Source organism: Hylobates moloch, unplaced genomic scaffold, assembly GCF_009828535.3.
Source record: "Hylobates moloch isolate HMO894 unplaced genomic scaffold, HMol_V3 SCAFFOLD_5, whole genome shotgun sequence".
Lineage (NCBI taxonomy): Eukaryota > Metazoa > Chordata > Mammalia > Primates > Hylobatidae > Hylobates > Hylobates moloch.
Genome location: NW_026652280.1, coordinates 43,528,956 through 43,550,414, shown reverse-complemented (window position 1 = coordinate 43,550,414; position 21,459 = coordinate 43,528,956). Strand labels below are relative to the sequence as shown.

The window sequence follows — 21,459 nt, the reverse complement described above, 5'->3', positions numbered from 1 at the left end:
CCTTTGTGATAAACAATTTAAAAATTGAATAAGGCCACCCAATACAATATTATAAATGAATTGATTAGTATACTACAATCCAGATTATAATTTAAAAAATCAGATAGCTCAATTTTTTAGGAACAGAAAGTAGAATGGTGGTTACTAGGGGCTTAGGGAAAATGGGGAGTTGCTGTTGAGTGCATATAGCGTTTCAATGTTGCAGGATGAAAAAGTTCTGGAGATTTATTGCACAACATGAATATACTTAAAACCAATGAACTCTACAGTTAAAAATGGTTCCGATGGTAAAAAAAAATTTTAAAAAGAAAAGAAAACCAGATGTCTGACATCAAGCTGATATAAGGAATTTATTGTGTAAAAAAGAAACATCTAGAGAATGCCACAGACAGGCCTAGTATGGCTATAGTACTGTATATAAAAGACAATTGCTCACAATGATAGCACTGAAGCACTGAGAGATATCAAAGTACTTTCTGAATTGAAGTCATGTGATACTTAGTGCGGTTTTAATATCCTCATATATATCAAAGTTTTACTACTCTGATACTTTTGTAAACCAGGTAACCAAAACACTCAATCATACAGCTTTTGGTGACATATAACTTGGCAATAACCCAGTCTGGTGATACGTAAAACTACTCACTGTACTCATCTGGTATATAACCGCATGAACATTTTGAAATTCCAATTTCTTGGTCAGGTGATATATTGCTTGAATTCATTAAATATACTTAGATTTCTGTATTATACAAACAAAGTTAAATGTACAACTAAATTAGTATATGAAAAGTGCTCACTATGTTTTTACAGGAAATAATCCTGACAAAAATGTTTAATGAATGTACTCTATACTAATTCTGCCTTTTCATACTTAATTCTAAATTTCTCCCCTCTAATTTACAACAAATTTTGTGATTTTTATAAGAATCTATGCCTCTCCAATTCTCAGATTCTTCTCTTTTCTCCTTTATTTCTTTGCTTAAATTCAGTATAAGCTTTCTTGGTATTTTAGGCTTCATGCACATTCTTATTCCTAGACACCAGCAGTTCTTCAGAGACCTAAAATCCAGTATAGGGATTACTGTGTTAGTTCTTGAAAAAGCATTAAAGACATTTTTTCCTGAAATATACAGAACATGTCATGCCAAATCTCTTGTTTACATAATAAACTGGTAATACCGGTGAATTGCACATATAGATTTTATCTCCAAGATAGAATAACTTAAATATTAAAACGTACCTTTGACTTTGTAACAGACAGCAATATTCAATACAAAAATCACAAAACCCACTAACTTTAAATGCTGCATAGTACAGCATACAAACTCATCTCCCTATGACCTATTGAAACTATGACAACTTTTTAAGCTACTCTAGCATTTAAACCTTAACTAGAAATTTATACGAAACACGATTTTATGTTCAAATATGGAAATAAGTAACATAATTCCAAAACCCAAAAGCATTCCAGCATTCTGTAAAAAGAAATACCCCCAGCGGCTACATCCATGGTCACTAGCATCATTGTGCAGCATTTCAGGTACCTTAAAAAAAAAAGTAAGGGAAAATAAGAGTGACATTTAAGTTTTTAGAACTACAGATTAGTTTTTAGAAAAATTTGTAGGACAGTATACTAGCTTTATTTGTAGCTATACTGTGAATTAATTCCTTAAAACATGATTACATACATACTGACTCTAGCTAATAATGTCACACAGCATTTCCTAGCCATTTAACAATGATTACTCATGATGTTATGGGCAAGAAAAAGTTTGTATTGGTTCAGTTTGCTCCACTGGAAAATGAAAAGCGATATTGATTTTCGTACTTCAGTTACTGGCTGCATATCTGAACTGCATGTAACATGTAGTTTGTCTTTAGTTCAGAGACAGAAAACCTTATACTATATAAGATACATATTGTCTTTGATTGCTTACAAAGTAAAAAATAAAAATAAAATAATAAAATACAATTTTAGCAGTAAGATTGGTTGGGATTGTTTTGAGAACATTAGTGACAAAAAGATATGACTCCTTTGTTAATACACTAAGCATTCTGAAGTATACAGCATGCCAACAATATGCGTCTTGTCTTAGACTTCCTACAAATCTATAGAAAATTCACTGCCTGATTACTGAGATCATACCCTAAAATGATACATCAGAAGGATGTAGATATTTTTGTGAATCCAGACACATATTAAGCAAGATAAAGGTGTGATCAACAATTCAAAAAAAAAAACTCTAAAGAACCTATATTCTTATATGCCACAAATTTCTGAATATAGAATCACTTCCCATAATGACTGCATTTAAAACCTTTTTTTTTTTTGAGACAGAGTCTTGCTCTGTTGTCCAGGCTGGAGTGCAGTGGTGCAATCTCAGCTCACTGCAACCTCCACCTGGGTTCAAGTGATTCTCCTGCCTCAGCCTCCCAAGTAGCTGGGACTACAGGCGCATGCCACCACCCCTGGTTAATTTTTTTGTAGTTTTTAGTTGAGACGGGGTTTCACCATGTTGGCCAGCCTGGTCTCGAACTCCTGATCTCAAGTGATCTGCCTGGTTTGGTCTCCCAAAATGTTGGACTAACAGGCGTAAGCCACCGTGCCCAGATAAAAAAAAAAAAGATATTTTATTGAGCCTATAGTCCTAGCTACTCAGGAGGCTGAGGTGGAAGGATCATTTGGGCTCAGGAATTTGAGACCAGCCTGGGCAACATAGCAAGATTCCACTTCCTGCTGCTCCAAAAAGAGAGAAAAAAAATGAGGCTTTACCGAATATTTTCTCTATTTTATTGTTGGTCAATAATGTAATAAGACTTCTTAAAAACTTACCATATCAACCAGAGCAACATACATGAATAAGCCAGCAGTAAGTGCAAATATCCACATAGAAACATTTTCAGCATAATGACCAATGAAAATTCCTGTTGCCATTCCAAGATACGCCAGCATGGCTGACAAAGCATTATAAAGGACAGCCTGCTTAACAGTCATGCCAGCCTTTAGTAAAACAGCAAAGTCACCTTTAATGGAAAATGAAAAAGGAGGAAAAAGTCATTGAGAAATCATTTTTAAGACACATACCAAGATACTTCCCAGATTTAAGAAAATTTTCCAGTGTTTTTGAGAGGGGGAAAAGAAAACAAAATTAAGAATTACCTAGGGTTAAAGCAGTGTTACTCAGTAAATTACCCTAACAGCTGTAGAAACTATTGTTTTTCCTTTTTATTCTTCATCATTCAACTTGATGTACAAAGTACTTTTTTTTTTTGAGACAGCATCTTGCTCTGTCATCCAGGCTGGAGTGCAGTGGCACTGATCTTGGCTCACTGCAACCTCTGCTTCCTGGGTTCAAGCCTTTCCTGTGCCTCAGCCTCCTGAGTAGCTAGGACTACAAGTGCATGCCACCACACCTGGATAATTTTTTTACTTTTAGTGGAGACGGGGTTTCACCATGTTGACCAGGGTGCTTTCGAACTTCTGACCTCAGGTGATCCCCCTGCCCCGGCCTCCCGAAGTGCTGGGATTACAGGCGTGAGCCACTGCACCTGGCCAGATATCTTATCCAAAAAAATTTTTTAAGGCTTATACTTTGTCAAAATCATAAATACTAAAAATTTAATATTGTGGTCTTGCACTGTTTTCAAGGAGCTTGGAATTTGGCCACAAAGAAGGGAGGAATGGGTGGAGAACACACATGAGATGATCAGCAAATGATAATGGTAATGCATAAATAAGAGCTGAAGAGTTTAATGCTACAATTATAAAGGGAGAAAAGAGACACATGAAGATGGAAATAAGAGAGGGGCTTCATGGGACTCGAACGTGGAACATAAATTAGACGCTGAAGATTATAAGGAATGGCTGAACGTGTAACAAGGAACAAAAGTGAAAATGGCCATCAGCGGTATGTGTGTGAATATATCTCCAAAACAAGAAAAACAAGGACGTGAACTGGGATCCAGAACTAGGGAAGGTTTTAAGGCCTAGTGACAAAGAAGAACAATACTCAAAACACAACTCATCCACTTCCCTTCAATTCCAATGAGATTCTCTTTCTCGACTTTTGTTAATGGAAGATGATTCCTTTGTATCCTGTAGTCTTATTCACCTTGTGTGTATGAAGATGATCCCTGATGTCATCAGTGTGCTGGTTAGCAGACTTATGAGAAGGCATGGAATTGATGAAGAAGCTTGCTGAACTACCATTAGCAAAAACCAGTAACACTAGAACGTTTCACCCACCTGGCAAATACAATTTATGTGGTTCTCTTACCTAATTCATGAGGCAACTCATGACAGAACACAGCAACAGATGTACTCAAACCACTTGATAAGCCTTCAGTAAAAGCAGCACCTGTGTAAAAATCAATCAGAAAAAGTTTGGCTACATTAATTTGTGTGTTTTTTAATCTTATCCGTATGCAAAATGAGGTAACAAGAAAACGGTATTTTGGCAGTGAATGAACAGAAATTTCCCAACCCAACTCTGTATCTTCTTTGTAAGAAATCTTAGAGTACATTCCATGAGGTCTAAATTTCCCAAAGAAGCACATCAGGCATGAAAGAGAAGGGAAGGTTTTCTATGCCTTAGAGTGAGCGGATAAAGTTATACAAGTAACTGCTACCATATAAAAGGCATATTCAAGAATATAAAATAAACTGTTTAAAAGGTTTAGGAAAAAACTCTCCTGTCAAGGGTACAAACATGTTTCACTTGCCTCAGAGGAATTTACTAAGTAACTAGATGTTTACATTTATTCTTTCACTGTTTCAGTGAGAAAACTCTAGGACAAATAGCTGTCCCCTTTTAAAAAGCTGACATATTATACAATCAATTATAAACCATGACTGTGCTTTTTTTTTTTCTTTTTTTCAGAGACAGGGTTTCATTCTGTTGGCCAGGTTGGAGTATAGTGGTGAGATCATAGCTCACTAGAACCTCAAACTCCTGAGCTCAAGCGTTCCATCTACCTCAGCCTACCAGGCAGCCGGGACTACAGGTGTGTGCCACCATGCCTGGCTAATTTTTTTTTTTATTTGTAGAGATAAGGTCTCACTATGTTGTCTAGGCTGGTCTTGAACTCCTGGGCTTAAGCGATCCTCCTGCCTTGGCCACCCAAAGTGCTGGGATCACAGACATGAGCTACCGCATCCAGCCGACTGTGCAGTTGGACATTCCTCCTTTGTCTGTTTCAGCTCTGCATAATATAGTACAAGTGGAAGAGCACTCGACTCCCAGGGAGCCAAGGCCAGGCCTAGATATAACACAGCACAGCCTCCTTGGGCAAGTGGCACCACCTTTACAGACCTCAGCTGCCTCATTGCATGGTTCCTTCCAGCACTAAATTATTAAAATTTGTAAGTATTCTGTTATCTCCCAATTGTGGTATAACAATTTATTAGCAAAAGTTCTATAATTCTTCATAGGATAGAGATTGGTAACTGGACTTAGATGTATGAAGATTCCTTTAGCATAAAAGATGATGGAAAATATAATTTTACTTTTATAAATATTACTTATATTATTGATGAGGGAACTTCAACATATAGGGAGAAAAAAAAATCTCATACATGCACCATACAAATTAAAGACTGATATTAAGAACTTGCAATTTAAGAACAGCTTTTGACAGTTACAATTTAGGTAATGGGCTAGGTACAATTCCTAGCATTTAATCATACCTAATATTTATTGAGCACTTCATTGTCAAAGCAGTAAAAGAAAAAGTAACATTTTTATAATCTTGGAAGTCACTAATATCCTCATCTAAACTAATCTATTCTTTGTTAAAATTTGACTAGGTGTTTAATGTGACATTTTCAGAAACAAGGAACAAATATATAGATATATACCAATTGCTAGGCCATCGCTGAAATTGTGCAGGCCATCGCCCATTATCACCATCCAGGCCAGAGTGGCGATGCCGGCATCTTTCAGCTCCTCCCGAGAGTAGCGCTGGCTGTGACTGTGAGGATGGTGGTTTTGGTGGTGGTGATGATGGAGAATATGATGGTAGTCATGATGGTGGTGAATGAGATCATCTGACTGGCCGAGTGTATCGTGGAAATGTGAATGGCATTTATTCTTGCACCCTCTGGGTACATATTCATTGTAGACTTCCTGTGGATGAGCATGAGCTATCATGACCTCTTCTTCTTCCAAGATTGCAGGCTGCTGAGAATCAAAGTGGGAGGGCTCTTGTGAGTCTGCTTGTAAATAGCCTTCAGTTCCTAGGAATAAACATAAAGGGCATGGGGACAGTTAGAAGGCTTTGTTAATGGACTTGGAGACATTTCAAACCTGATTGAAAAAGTCAACAAAAGATCTTAAAGCACGATAACTCCTTCATATCTGCAGAACTAAACATTAAAGTATTACTGATGAAAAACATCAATAGATTTTAATGAATTCCAGAAATGGAATGGTCTCAAATATTAAGAATGGATTTTAAATGTTAACCTTCAATAACTACCTCTCAGATGCTCCCTTAATTTCTTCTGCCTCCCTACCTTTTTAAAAACGACTTTTTTCCTCATCCTAAGAGAAGAACCTGCTTGTTTTAGAAAACATGTTATGTTATTTAAAATATTTATTTTAGAAAAATATCTTAGAGAAGTAATGAAAATTAGAAATAAAAAAACAAGCATAATCCTGCCATCTGACCTCCTCTTTTTTGGAAGGCAAAATTCAAGGAAAAAACAGAGAATCTGAATTATTTCATCATCACCAAGAGGAATTTATTATCTATTTGTGCAAAGGAAAATAAATCGCTACAATAAGGTTTTTTTTTCTCCTGTACATAGTTATCAATTTTCTTGGAACCATCCCTGACACTGCAGTCCATTTCTAGGGCAGGTATTTCCTCCCCATCATTACACATTTCACTGGAGTCCATTTAAAAAACTGAAGAGGGGGCTGGGTGCGGTGGCTCACGCCTGTAATCCCAGCACTTTGGGAGGCAGAGGTGGGCGGATCACAACGTCAGGAGATCGAGACCATCCTGGCTAACATGGTGAAACCCCATCTGTACTAAAAATTAAAAAAAAATAGCCGGGCGTGGTGGCGGGCGCCTGTAGTCCCAGCTACTCAGGAGGCTGAGGCAGGAGAATGGCATGAACCCCAGGAGGAGGAGCTTGCAGTGAGCTGGGATCACACACTGCACTCCAGCCTGGGCAACAGAGTGAGACTGCGTCTCAAAAAAAAACAACAACCATATATCAAAACAGTGTGGTCTAGGCACAGTGGCTCATGCCTGTTGTCGTTGGGTGCTCAGGGAAGGCCTCTAAAGGAGATACCTGATTTGAGACCTGCACAACAAGAGGAGGAACGCATGTAATGGTCTCAGAGAACGGTATTCCAAGTACAAGGAATAGTGAGTGCATGGCCCGGAGACAAGCCTTATGTGCTCCCAGCGTGAAAACAAGGCCAGTGGGGCTGCAGCACAGTGAACAATGCGGGAGAGTGGTGGGCTCAGCGGGACCTTGAAGATCATGGCAAGGAGCTGGGTTGAAAATATGAATCTTAACTCTGTCCGACAACATATGCCAAGCAAACAGCCAAGTTTCAGGCAAAACAGGAGAAACATGGTAAATACAACCTTAGGCAAGTCATCAAAATTAACACCACCAATAAGTGACAAAGAATCATATCAGGTGGCACACCATGTCACAGAAAAGGACAAGTACCATTTTGTGGTATTCCTGCCAAAACTGATCAACCTAGTCATGCAAAAATACTAAACAAACCCAAAATTAGAGGCAACTAAATGCAATATTTGATCCTGAATTGTGCTCTGGAACAATATTGTGGTTGGGGTTGGGGGAGCGTTGGAGTAAAAAGCACTATTAAGGCATTTGGAAGAATAACGTCTACAGAGAATGGCACTGTATCAGTATAAATTTCCTGATTTAATAATTAAACTCTGGTTATATGAATGTCCATTGTCCTAGGAAACATAAGTATTTAGGAGTAAAGAAACATCATGTCTATAACTTACTCTCAAATGGTTTAGAAAAAAAGTGTGTGTAGCTGGCCCCTTAGTCACTAAAAAATTAAAGAAAAAGGTGTGTGTGTAGACAGAGCTAGAGAAAGACAGTGAGAAAGACAGTGTGGTAAAATAACCGGGGAATATGAGTGAATGGGATACAGGAATTCTTTTACGATTCTTAAACTTTTCTATGAAAATGAATTTACTTCAAAATAAAAAGTTACAGAAAAAATAAATGTAAATATACAAAAACAATGTACTCACTGGCAATTTTTTAAAAAGTACAAGATATTGAAAAAACCAAAACCAAAGGACATGGTCCCATTTCTTCCAGATAGTCCAAGTTGCCTGCAAATCATACAGCAATGAACTCCCTCCAGCCCTAAAATTTATGCATAAGAACTTACGATCATCTGTATCTACTTTCTCCTCATTTGTTGAAAGTTGAGATTCATACTTGGACAACTGCTTCTTAATCTCCACATCATCATCATTTTCAGGTTTCTTCTGATTCTAAAATAGTGAGGGAAAACAATACTTTAAAACAGTAATTTGTTTATATGTACAGCTTTCAATCAATAACCAGGTAAGCAAAACACACAGAATGCCCCCACAGTCATCTACTCTAAGTATAGTCCCACACAGGCACCACAATATCTCCTGGGAATTTGTCAGAAATGCATACTCCTGGCCGGGTGCGGCAGCTCACGCCTGTAATTGCAGCACTTTGGGAGGCCGAGGCAGGCAGATCATGAGGTCAGGAGTTCGAGACCAGCCTGGCCAATATGGTGAAACTCCATCTCTACTAAAAATACAAAAATTAGCCGGGTGTGGTGGCATGGGCCTGTATTCCCAGCTACTCGGGAAGCTGAGGCACAAGAATCGCTTGAACTCGGGAGGCGGAGGTTGCAGTGAGCCAAGATCGTGCCACCGCACTCCAGCCTAGGTGACAGAGGGAGACGCTGTCTCAAAAAACAACAAAAAAAACCCAGCTAAGGGCATTTCCTTCAGGCATCTAGTGATCTGGTAACCACCTGCCTGGCTTCCTCCATGCCTCTTCTGCACACTGAAACCCCAAACTTCCCATACTTTTTATAACCTAAAACTATTGTTTTTTAGTTATTAAAACACTTTTCTTTAATAAAACACCATTAACATGATTTCTCTTTTAAAACAAGCCTCTATTAATCTTCAATTCGTCACTGGGCTTTTTAACCATCCCAAATACCATACCAGAGATATTGTCCCTAAGTCCAAGCAGCCTTTATGTTGTGTAAAGGTCACTGTTTGAACAAGGGTGTCTGTGTATCATCTACTTATACAGAACATTTAAAATAAAAGTTATCACATAAGTAACAGATTTCTTATGTGCAGTACCTTTGAATATGATGATCACCACCATACCTAAGATTTCATTCAAGCTCTAATAGCATATCAAGTGTTTATACATTCTTAAGTTTTAAGAGCTTTTAAAGGCAAACACGGCCGGGCACGGTGGCTCACGTCTGTAATTCCAGCACTTTGGGAGGCCAAGGCGGGCGGATCACGAGGTCAGGAGATCGAGACCGTCCTGGCTAACACAGTGAAACCCCGTCTCTACTAAAAATATAAAAAATTAGCCGGGTGTGTTGGCGGGTGCCTGTAGTCCCAGCTACCCAAGAGGCTGAGGCAGGAGAATGGCGTGAACCCAGGAGGCGGAGCTTGCAGTGAGCCGAGATCACGCCACTGCACTCCAGCCTGGGCGACAGAGCGAGACTCCATCTCAAAAAAAAAAAAAAAAAAAAAAAAGGCAAACACACACCCAAATCTTTACACTTATCCTGAATATAATGCTTCAATCAGAGAAAGTACTTAAATATTTGTAAAAATAAATGAACTCAGGGTATCTTAAATCATTTATGCTGGTGCTTTATTTCTCATTGGGCAATTGTTCTAGAACGTATAGTTTAACCAGTTCTTTCATTCCATAAGTATTAAGGGCCCACAATGTTCCCTTTGCTAAATGCTGGGAGTAGAACACAAAATAAGCCGCACAGTCTCTGTTCTTATGGAGCTTACTATCCACAGGGGGAGGGGTTTTACACAGGTAATGATTATATACTTCTTTGACTATAATTTTTGATACATTTTACAATAGAAAAGAACAGAGTGCAATTAAGAATGTATAATAACATGACCTCAATAATTTCCAGGTGGCCACTGAAAAAATATAACTTATACCAAGACCTAATATATAACTTATACCAAGATAGGCAGGAATTTGGTGGGGAAGGTTGGGGAGGCAGCATTCCAGGCAGGGAGTAGCACCAGGAAGGGGCCAGCACTGTTCTGGAACTCAAAGAAGTACAAGGTGGCTGGGGCCTACTAGGTCAGAGGGGGTGGCCAGAGATGAGGCTGAGGCAGCTAAAGGAGATCAGACAATAGAACTCTGTTGAGAATAGTGGGCTTTGTCCAAAAACTAATGGAGCCACTGGAAGAAGGATTTTAAGTAGTGGTGTGCAACCTCATCATATTTTCATTTAAACAAATCAGTGCCCGCTCTGTGAAATCTAGATTGGGAAAAGGAGGAAAACAAAATAATGTGGACAGGCTCCTATTAGGAGGCAGTAACTGTCACTCATGTGGATGATAACCATGGCTTGGACTAGAATGACTGCAAGAAAGATGGAGAGGAATGGAGAGACCATGGACATATTTATTAAAACTTGGTTCGATGTGGGGATGAAGGGGATATCAGAGATGATTCTCTAGTTTTCAGCATGAACAATAATCTTCACTAGCAGAAGGTTAACCTTAAGTAGCAGAAGGCCTGTAACCTAAAAATATGATATACAGAATCTCCCAGGGATGCAGGATGGATCTCTTAAGAAAAATCCTAAGTAAAATGCCCTGTTATGAGCTTGAAGAACTCCCCATATTCACAATATAATGAGTAGTATTTTTCTTTTTGAGAGAATTAGATTAAAAATTATTAAGTAAGTAACTTTAATATCTGGATGCCTTTAACAAAAGATAAACTCAGCATATTCCAAAAAGAGAAGAGAACATGTAACATTTGCAAAACTCCTATGGGAAGTCTTCATCTTTCTGTTTCATGCTCCTTAAACGTTCAATATTTACTACCATCTATTATGTACCAGACACTATTTTCCACGTTGGAGACAGAGCTGTAAACAAGACAGAGAGATCCTGGCTTTTAAGAGCTTACATTCTAGTAGATACTATTTTAAAGCAGAGCGCATCAAACTACTCTGACTATAACCCACATTAATATATGTAATGTAAAATAGTCATATATATAATATTATTGTTGCATTTAAAAATATTGGTTATGACATACAGATTGATTTTACAACTCACTAATAATCTAGTTATAACCTAGAGTTAAAAAAGAAAAAATTATTCTATGTCAGATAACAGAGGGCCTATTTCTTGGAGTCCTAGGTTAAACAGTGCTAAGTTAAAGAAAAGCTATCCTTAGCTGGGCATGGTGGCACGAACCCGTAGTCTCAGTTACTTGGGAGGCTGAGGTGAGAGGATTGCTTAAATCCAGGAATTTGAAGCAAATGAGCTATGATCATGCCACTGCACTCTAACCTGGGCAACAGAGGAAGATCCTGTCTCTTAAAAAAGATCTTGTTTTCTTAAAAAATGAAAAAAAAAAAAAGAAAAGCTGTATTTAGGTAAAATTTGGAAACGAAATTGAAATGAGAATGTTAAATAAATTATGACATTTTGACCCAGACGTACAGTTAAAAAAAGAAAAAAACAACCTATCCCCAAGTCTCCCAGAATGAAAATTGATCTTTTTTTTTAAAAAATGTATGAATAATTGCAGAAGACTTAAGTCTGCAATTAAGAAGTAGGAATAAACTAGTCCATATATGGCAGATAACCTAAAACTATGATATATGGGATCTCCCAGGGGTGCAAGATGGCTCTCTTAAGGAAAATTCTAAGTAAAAAATGCCTGAAGAGCTCCCAGTACTCACCATATAATGAGTAGCTTTTTTTTTTCTTTTTGAGATAATTAAATGAGATTAGAAACTATTCAATAACATTAAGAAACAGTCCAAGGGAAGCAATTGGGTCAATGGGCAACACAGAAGATGACTTCCTTGATTAAGAATAAATAAGCTATTCTTATTTTACTTCTTCCCTCTATATTTAGGTCCACTAAAGAGAGGGTTGAAAATTTTTGAGATTTCGGTGAATGTAAAATCCCTAAGAGCAAGTACTCCTAGTATGTAAACACTCTCCTGTTTACACACGCATTTGTTTCCCACAGTGAGCTCTATGCTCAGCAAGAATCAACTGTGTTAGTTTTGAAACCTCTTCATGCCAGTTATACTTATTACTGTAACTGCACAATTTAATTACACATTGCTCAAACTATGAAATGATAGTAAGGAGTTACTTCTTTTTTTGGGGGTAGAGATAGTGTCTTGCTATGTTGCCCAGGCTGCTCTCAAACTCCTGGCCTCAAGCAATCCTGCTGCTTCAGCCTCCCAATGTGCTAGGATCATAGGCATGAGCCACCATGCCTGGTGGGGGATACTTAATTCCGTGAACACAAAAGCTGAATACTTGGAAGATTCAAAGGCAAGGTGCTAAAAAAAGATATCAAATTACGTAAGGCTACCACTGAATAAATTTTTTTTTAATTTCCAAAACCTAGATTCTACATTCAGAATAGCTTTAAGTGTGTAATCTCTTGTTCAATTTTAGAGAGACCAAAATTGGAAATCATAGATGAAGCAGCATGGCTGATAAAGAAAAAAAGAAATGATACAGAATATGGAACTCCAACTTGAAGAAAATCCTGGTCAATATCAAATGACCAGAATATGAGTGTACAGATGTATTAGGTTAGATTAAAATGTTGAGATGTGAACACATCACTTTTCTTTTCTTTTCTTTTTTTTTTGAGACAGAGTCTCGCTATTGCCCAGGCTGGAGTGCAGTGGTATAATCTCAGCTCACTGCAGCCTCTGCCTCCCAGGTTCAAGCAATTCTTGTGCCTCAGCCTCCCAAGTAGCTGAGATTACAGGCATCCGCCATCTCACCTGGTTAATTTTTGTATTTGTAGTACAGATGGGGTTTTGCCATGTTGGCCAGGCTGGTCTTGAACTCCTGGCCTTAAGTGATCTGCCTGCCTTGGCCTCCCAAAGTGCTGGGATTACAGGCATGAACCACCCCACCTGACGCACATCATTTTTAAGAGTCTCCTGACAGTCTTCTGAATGACTTGCTTGATCATATCGAAAGTGGCAAATTACCATAGGCGACTCAAAAGGGTTTTTTTTGGCCAGAAAGAAAGAGCCTATTGTTTGATTTCATACCATTTCTGATCCAATTTGCAAAGGGCAAGTGTGTAAAAGTCACATACCCTTTAAAAGAAAACAGCACATTTAGCTACTGGGTGACTAATTGGAAATTAATGACATTAGTTAATCATAACTACTAATAAATATTGATAGTGTATGCATGTATACACGATGCTTCTGGTCTTCAAGGCCCTGCTGGTACCTTGTCTGGTCACTTATACAGGTGTTCATCCTTGCCTTTCTTACCCTGTCATGAGTTTCAAAAGAATAGTAAAGACAGAAAACTTCAGAGCTATTAAGATATAGAAATGCTCCTCATAAATATCTCTGGGACCAAAAAGTACTTCAAGGGTACTGAACTCCCTCTCAGATAAAGCTCATACAACCTGGGCATGCTAGTCTAACAATCTAGTTAGAGTACTACTATAAATAAATGTCTGAAGCATAGTAAGTACTCGGTATACTTTTTCTTACCTTTTTCTTCTTATCTTTAAATTGTTTGATCAATGTGAGGACATGTTCAACAAGAAACATGAAATACAGGCCTCCTAGAGCTGTTAGACCCTTCCATGTGGAATCAAAATAGGCACTTTCTTCTATATTTTGAGAAGACAGATGACTGAAAAGTGGTCCTCTTTTCATTTCCATTGCTGGTTCTTCATGGCTATGACTATGGTGGTGACTCGCATGAGACTGAAGGCAAAATAATTTGTTATTTATAAATTCACCAGTTTCACGCAACGAGTCAGAAAGTTGGCTAGGTAAGGTCAAAATTGAAATCATTCAGTTATGCAATTATTCAGATACTTCAGAGATGAGGTGAAGTTTAGGACATTAAAAATAAAATGACCAATGAGCAGCTAGCTATCTAGAACTTAATGCATGTCATGTACTTCAGATACATTCCCAGTGACCCTCACAATACATAAATAGTGAGCATTTTCAATGCTTGACAAATTACCATGGCCACAAATAAGAGGAATACTAGACTTAATGTGCACAGTTTCTACTGCCTATTTTCCCAACTGAAAAGCCCATACCAATGTCATCAGACTAGTATTGTAAAAAGCCTAGTGTGTGTGTGTTGGGTCCTGGCATGTACCCGAGATCCAGGTGCACTGCCCTAGCAGCCTGTAGCTGAGTGGAGTAGTAACTACTGCTATTGCACATTAGGGAATCAGGTGTGGAACACACTAAGAGACTGGGGGGTCACAGAGTACACCCCATACACATGCCACTTTCTATCAGTAGGTATTCCCGAATGTCTGCCATCTGGTGGTCCGAGAGCTTGTCAGAGCAACATAGTTTCCTTTCACTGCTGAATGGAACGTGAGATTTGTAGTGCTCTAGGCATGGTGTGATTTCCTTTTCCCACATACTCGAAAACCTTTAATGGGAATTTAAAGAATGAAACATGCATTTTTTTTAACTGAGCATCTATTCCAAATACCTGACGGAAAAGTAAATTCACTTTACCAAACTTGTTTTATGTGTCATGAAGTGTAAATCTCTAAATACATACATAAACATTCAACTCTGAAGAAAACCTCCAAGTTTCTTGGGTATATAAAGGGTCACATATTTTATTTCTTGGCAATTACACTAACAGATAAAGCAGATAACTCACATTGCTGCAGTCCATCACAGTACTAATAGCCAGGCAGAATTTGTCTCTTTTTATTAAGTGGGTTTCAAAAAGTTAAATTAGTCTGTGTTTTGTAAAAGGAAAGCAAAATTCACAAATGTATTAAGATCGAGCAGAAAAATACAGCTTTCACTTACCAAATATATTTTAAAATAAGCTTTTCTAAACCAAATTTCTAACATTTTATACAAAAAATTCTAGTATAAACCAAAACATATTATTTTTTCAATGTTGAATAATCAAACACTAACAGGACAAATTACTATACTTACATGTGGAAGAAGGTGTAAAAAAGCATCACCACTCAAAGTCCCAACGGCCAGTGCCACAAGGAAACTCAGGAGAAATTTGAAAAACACCCGATTCATGAGAGGCACTAAGATAACCCCCAGCAGAGACAGGAAACTGATGATAGAAATGGCTATAAAACCACCAACCCAGGCTGTCAAACAAAACAAAACAGAACAAAGAAAAATTATACAACTAATAAACTTTACAAGAAAGACTTTTGGAGAGTAGCATAGAAAAACACATAAAAGGAGAGAAGCTAAAAACACACAAACTCAATGCAAATAGGACCTACTGTTGCAATAGCACAATAACCAAGAAATCTGTTGTTGGCTCAAATGAACAACTTGACTGGTACTTAAGAACTCTTCAGGTAAGGAGCATAGCTCTAATGGGAAATTCTTCAGGTCGGGGTGAAGGAGGAAAAAAAAATGGTTACCAAGGATGAACTGTAGCTCACTTAGGAACTGAGCTTTCAGACTCCCATAAGAGCTGAATTATAAAAGAATTTTTTTTTTTTATAAAAAAGGAAAAGAAAATAAAGAAAAGAAGAGGAAAAAACCAGGAATTCAGTAATGTCCTCAGGAAACAAAGCAGTGATTCCTTCCTCATTATTTTTGAGCAATGCAACCCTACGCTATAGCAGCCTATCCTAGCTTCACTTATCAATAAGAATGTATCAATATTAGGTTTCTAAGCAGCATAAATGAACCCAAGACCTCTTTCCAAACAGTGTGACATGATATAAAAATCCCAAATTTCAGGTGATCCTGACACCTTCTTGTAGGATGAACCCAGAGAAGTCCTAATTGAAATTTTATTTTCTGGGTTTTTTTTTAAAGGGCAGGGCTAACACCCTTCCTTGCTTTCTTCACATTCAAGGCAAAGAACAACTAAGATGACATATTCAGAATTGTACTGGAAAACAAATAGGCTGATGCAAATCTAAGGAAAAGTACAACATAAATGAATCTACTGAAATTGTTTTTACATAAATAAGGCAATTTTACCTATTTGTAATGAATAGGTCTTTGGAGGGATTTCAGCCTTCTTTTCACTTGTATGAATCAGACAAGATCTAGCATCAATTTGGTTGATGATGGCTGGACAGAGATAGTTGAACTCTGTTGCATTCAGCGGAACCTGGATGCCCATGCCATGAGATGTCAGTAGCTTTGATGCATTGAAACACTGAAAGAAACAAAGCAGTGAAAATCACCAAAAGGCATCCCCATCAGAGTAGTGTGATGACACAATACCCTTTTTTACTAAAGCTACTTCTTTGTTTTCTCGAGTTAATGAAAATTAAAATCAACTTCTGTTTTGAGCACTTTGGAACTTGCCTCCAGCTACCTGGTGATACTATGTCACCACAGTGGTATCCCACCTCTTCTGTCTACCTCATCAGAGAAGCAGTACATCACGAGTCACCTAGGGAGAAAGCCTCAGGTGGAACAAGCATGAGGATAAATGGAGATTCACAAGCCTGTTAACTCACTGTATAAACGTATTAAGGAAATGAGCTTTAATTTCAAAATGGGGTTCGTCAGAGATTGAGAAATATGTTGCTTCAGTACTAACGCTATCTTACTTGGCCTAAACAAGTCCAAGACATGCCTCTCTTCTAGTAATGACTCTACTTGCAAAAACTCAGTTCTGTCTACATACCTGGCAAAGTAATGCTCTGCAATGAGAGGATACTAAACTATGCAGATTATTCTTGTGGAGGGCAAGGCTGGTTAATAAAACGAACCTGTACCAGCAGGCAGATGTTTTCAACTATTTAATTAGATGACAAACTTAGTTTGAAGATACTCCTCTGTGCAATCTCTCCCCCAGCCAAAAAAGAAAAAAAAAAAACCCAACAAAAAACCCCAAAACTGGCTTTAATACCAGTTTCTCATCTTCTGTAAAGACATTTTCAACTCCCACCACAATTCTCAGTTGGTACAACTCAGAGCAAACTTTATCATCAGGGCTGCTATGGCTATGACCACTACTAGGATTAGTACAGTCACATGCTGGTTTGAATGAAGTACTAAAGTTTTGCATATTAAACTGTATCAACTAATTCCTTTTTCCTTTTTTTTTTTTTTTTTGACATAATTCCCTGTTCTTGACATCTCTCAGCCAAGGCGAATTACTCTAGAAAAACCACATGAACTCAGAACCTCACTGCCCAGACTCTTCCCTTGTCCAGCATGACATTCATGGAAACTGTTCCAATTTCAATCATTCCTCAAGTCATGGTGGACCTTCTGTCAAGGAGGCAGCAGTGGTATTCTCAGTAGTCTTCAGCCCCCTCAGTCACACCTTTCCCTACAATATGGATTCTTTTTTTTTTTTTTTTTTTTTTTGAGACGGAGTCTCGCTCTGTCACCCAGGCTGGAGTGCAGTGGCGCAATCTCGGCTCACTGCAAGCTCCGCCTCCCGGGTTCACGCCATTCTCCTGCCTCAGCCTCTCCGAGTAGCTGGGACTACAGGCGCCCGCCACCACGCCCGGCTAATTTTTTTGTATTTTTTTTAGTAGAGACGGGGTTTCACCGTGGTCTCGATCTCCTGACCTCGTGATCCGCCCGCCTCGGCCTCCCAAAGTGCTGGGATTACAAGCGTGAGCCACCGCGCCCGGCCCAATATGGATTCTAACTCCTGCTTTCAACCCCTCATTTTCTATTTTTTATTAATAATGTTCACCTTTATAGACTTCCTCTAAAGATAGCCTTGATATCTTTCTCTACATATTTTATATTCTATATTAGAAAAAATGTTAGGAGGCAGCACTATGCTCACCAAAAGAACTGTTCCCTAAGTTCTGAATTGGGAATGTTTACAACATAGCAGGCATGCTTTGTGGCAAGTGACTTGCTGAGAAGATGGAAATTCCCTTTTCGATAACTTCATCATTTTACCTTTACTTTAAACTCCTCACAACTAGAGATAGAGTAGCAGAGACAGGACAGACACACAGGTATATTAAAATAATGAACAGCACTCATCTTACCTCTTGAGGATTTTCATTCGTGTTTCTGGAATACATAAAGCCTTTTCGGGGCTCACTCACAGATTCATTTGTTTTCCTACCAGCCAGCCGGCTCACCCGGCTCTTTTCTGTGACACTGGGTGGAGTGGAGCTGCTTACATCTTTGGGGAAGAGTTTTCCAGGTCTTGGAGTCTCTATTGTCTCTAGAAAGTGAGTTCCTTCAGAGACAGTGTTGTACACAGTTGAGGTCACTTCACTAGCACTAACACTGTCCTTGACATTCCTTCTACCATTGGGATGTTCTGGTCGGTGAGCTCCTTTCCCCTGGCTGTTTCTAGGATCTTTACCTGAACTATCTGAGTCATGGTCTGGGCAAAGAGCTTTTCGCTTATTTTTACCAGAAGCAGCATGATTACGGTGAGAGTGATGCTCATGGTCTGAGTGATGGTCATGGTCTGAGTGATGCTCGTGGTCTGAGTGATGGTCGTGGTCTGAGTGATGGTCATGGTCTGAGTGATGGTCATGGTCATGGTGTATATGGATTCTTTTAATCTTATCTATGCCTATATTTTGAAGTAATTTTCTGAACCCTTCAACTGACAAAGAATTATTTTCTCCATAGCGGTAGAAAAGCTGTTGTAGATGATATTGCCGTGTGGTAATTGCTAAGTCAACATTAATGCCAGATTCCCAATTCGGACTAATTTTCTCAGTGGTCTGGGGGAAAGCAGCTGCTTTTAGTTCATGAAGGGGATTTGTGACAGAGAGGGCGAAGGTCAGGATCAAGATTACAGATAACTTCCTCGCCATTGCGCCTTCCTAGAAAAGACAGGAAAAAAAAATTCTTGACTCACTTCTAAAACAAATTAAGAAACCTCATACTGAAAATTAATGTGTAATCAAAGTTGCCAGAGCATCATGTGATGTGACCAGTGTGACGCTAGGTACTGTGAAGATGGAAAGAACTAGAATCCTAGGCTCTACCCTTGCATTCCTAAAACACATGAAACAACTGGAGAACAGCTGAGTGCTAAGAGACTGCCATTAGCACTGTAAAAGCAATAGTAATACAGAGACAGGGGAGATCCACGTGGCCACAGCCATCAACTTCTTACTGAAGTTGAGAATTTATTTGAACGATTATTTGAATCATTGAGGCCAATGATTCATAATTAAATCTAGGCTGGGTGTGGTGCCTCATGCCTATAATCCCAGCACTTTGGGAGGCTGAGGCAGGCAGATTACCTGAGGCCAGGAGTTTGTGACCAGCCTGGGCAACATTGTGAAACCCTGTCTCAAAAAAAAAAAAAAAAAAAAAAAAAAAAAAACGAAATGAAATCTAGCTACCTTGATCATCACGATCATTTCATAAAATAACCTTCAAACACCAAAAAATAGAAATAATAATCTCAGAATTCACATATTTAAAAAATTTTAAACTAATACATTCTCCTTATATACAAGTCCATTTAAGACCCCTTTCCCCAATCACAATCCTCAAAGGTGCTCAATTTTGCCAGCGTATCCCTCAGGATATTTTCTATGCATACTCAAATACATGTATACTTAATTTTTTTCAAAAAAGTTTTTTTTTTTTTTTTTTTCTAGAGACCAGGTCTCACTATGTTGTCTGGGTTGGTCTTGAACTCCTGGCCTCAAGAGATCCTCCACCTTCAATTCCCAAAGTGCTGGGATTACAGGCGTGACCACTATGCCCAGCCTCAAATAAGTGTATACTTTAAATACACATTGAATCTTTTTTCCGACTTGACAATGAATCAGACACGTTATGTCCATACATAGAATTCTTAAAGTAAATTGAACTTCTTGAAAAACTCACTGTAGCATCCTTGTGTTACTACAAACCAGTCAACATTTAATCACAGGCTGTTAATCATCCACAGCAGTGTTTGGAACCAAAGGCCTATGCCCCAAAGAGGAGGGAGCAATTGACTTGGAGCTTGAAAAGCAGAATTCAGTTAAGCAGAGCCAGAATTCAGTTAATTCAGATCCAGTAGGATGTCCAGCACCAACGGTGGAGGTGACGGTGGTCAAACCCACATCTCCAGCAAAAGACGCAGATGTCAAGTTTCCAACTAAGCAAGAGCATGCGGCTATCCAGCTCTACCACGGTCAGCTGTTCTTCTTTGGACAGGGCTCTCGCATTCATTACCTTATCTAAAATACCGGTAAAACCTATTTGGCAAGGCGAATGAGGAAAACACAGGAAGGAATGTATATTACAAGTACTCGTTAAACTCATGTGTTGCACAAGTGCGGGTTATCATACAGGGAACAGTGGGAAATGGAGATACGGCGTAGAACGAGGCTCCTGAAAGAGGAATCTTTGGGGCTTGAAGTTTCGGGAATTCTTTTACTAGGTAAAAGATAAAAAAACATTTAGAAATCATTCCCAGGAGAGAGGCGAGGAGCGGGTTGGGAGGGGACTAGCACAGGGGACAGCTCCGAGCCTTTCTCCAGGGAGGATGCTGAGAGCGGTCGTGGACCCGTTGAAGGATCTCCTTTCCTGCAAGTTGGTGTGTGCTGGAGGAAAAAGGAAAGCAGAAGGGAAAGGCCTTAGAGAAAAAGTCGAGTACAGAAAACGGAAAAGAGGGCACAAAGCTCTCTTCTAAAAGCCTTTCATTTCTAAACACGTCAGTCCTTTCTTCGAATATGGGATGAAAAGTACGGATCTTTTCCTCAAAAAATCCTCCGCTGCACCCCGAAACCCATCTGAGCACCCTAAGAAGTCCGGCTTTCTAGGGCGAGTGGGCGCCTGCGGCGGGCTGCCCCCAGCATCCTCTTTCTGTAGCCCCCCTGCCCGGTCCGCAGGATCCTGTTCTCCGCAGAACCACCCCCCCTGCCACGCCTGTCTGGCCTGCGGAGCTCCCCTCCCAGCCGCCCTGCTCCTGGACCTGAAAGACTCACGTCTCGGCGGCCTCGTTGTCCCACGGCCCGGCCACGCGCGCAGGTTTGGTTCCACACGGGCGGTCCAGAGGGCTCGGAACGGGCCCACTGGTGTCTTCGAGAAATCTCTACCAGGCGCGAACACGCGGTGGTTTCATTGGGTTGGCTGCCCCTGAGTCCGGGGGCAGCGCCGCGCAGCCACCCGGCAGCCGCGCCCCTAGCCTTCGCGAAACTGGAGGACAATCACTAATTACTGCCGCGCGCAGCGCCGCGGGGAACCACCGCCCCCTTCGCCCAGGACTGCGGGGCATGCGCAG

The 21,459-nt window shown here is 39.4% G+C and overlaps 1 protein-coding gene across 2 annotated transcripts; it reads right to left on the bottom strand.

The window, feature by feature from the left end:
* Positions 1 to 331: 331 nt before the first annotated feature.
* Positions 332 to 21,430, bottom strand: SLC39A6 (solute carrier family 39 member 6). Of its 2 annotated transcripts, none has more exons than XM_032152496.2 (10): positions 21,164 to 21,430; positions 18,257 to 19,054; positions 16,266 to 16,446; positions 15,240 to 15,409; positions 13,797 to 14,015; positions 8,403 to 8,508; positions 5,861 to 6,238; positions 4,281 to 4,361; positions 2,837 to 3,027; positions 332 to 1,547 (listed from the first exon to the last, which is right to left on the bottom strand). In XM_032152496.2, the coding sequence occupies exons 2-10, from the start codon at positions 19,043 to 19,045 to the stop codon at positions 1,395 to 1,397; spliced, it is 2,268 nt and encodes a 755-aa protein (XP_032008387.1). In that variant the 5' UTR covers positions 19,046 to 19,054; positions 21,164 to 21,430; the 3' UTR covers positions 332 to 1,394. The 2 variants fall into 2 exon arrangements, with proteins under 2 accessions (XP_032008387.1, XP_032008388.1); XM_032152497.2 differs by lacking the exon at positions 21,164 to 21,430 and adding an exon at positions 20,076 to 21,018.
* Between the last annotated feature and the right edge of the window lie 29 nt (positions 21,431 to 21,459).

Coding starts and splice junctions, on each gene's coding strand:
- SLC39A6 (XM_032152496.2), bottom strand. CDS start 19,045: ATGGCGAGGAAGTTATCTGTAATCTTGATCCTGACCTTCGCCCTCTCT. Junction 4,362..5,860: donor CAGCGATGGCCTAGCAATTG/GTATATATCTAT, acceptor ATTTTTACACAG/GTGCTGCTTTTACTGAAGGC. Junction 3,028..4,280: donor TGAGTTGCCTCATGAATTAG/GTAAGAGAACCA, acceptor TTTCCATTAAAG/GTGACTTTGCTGTTTTACTA.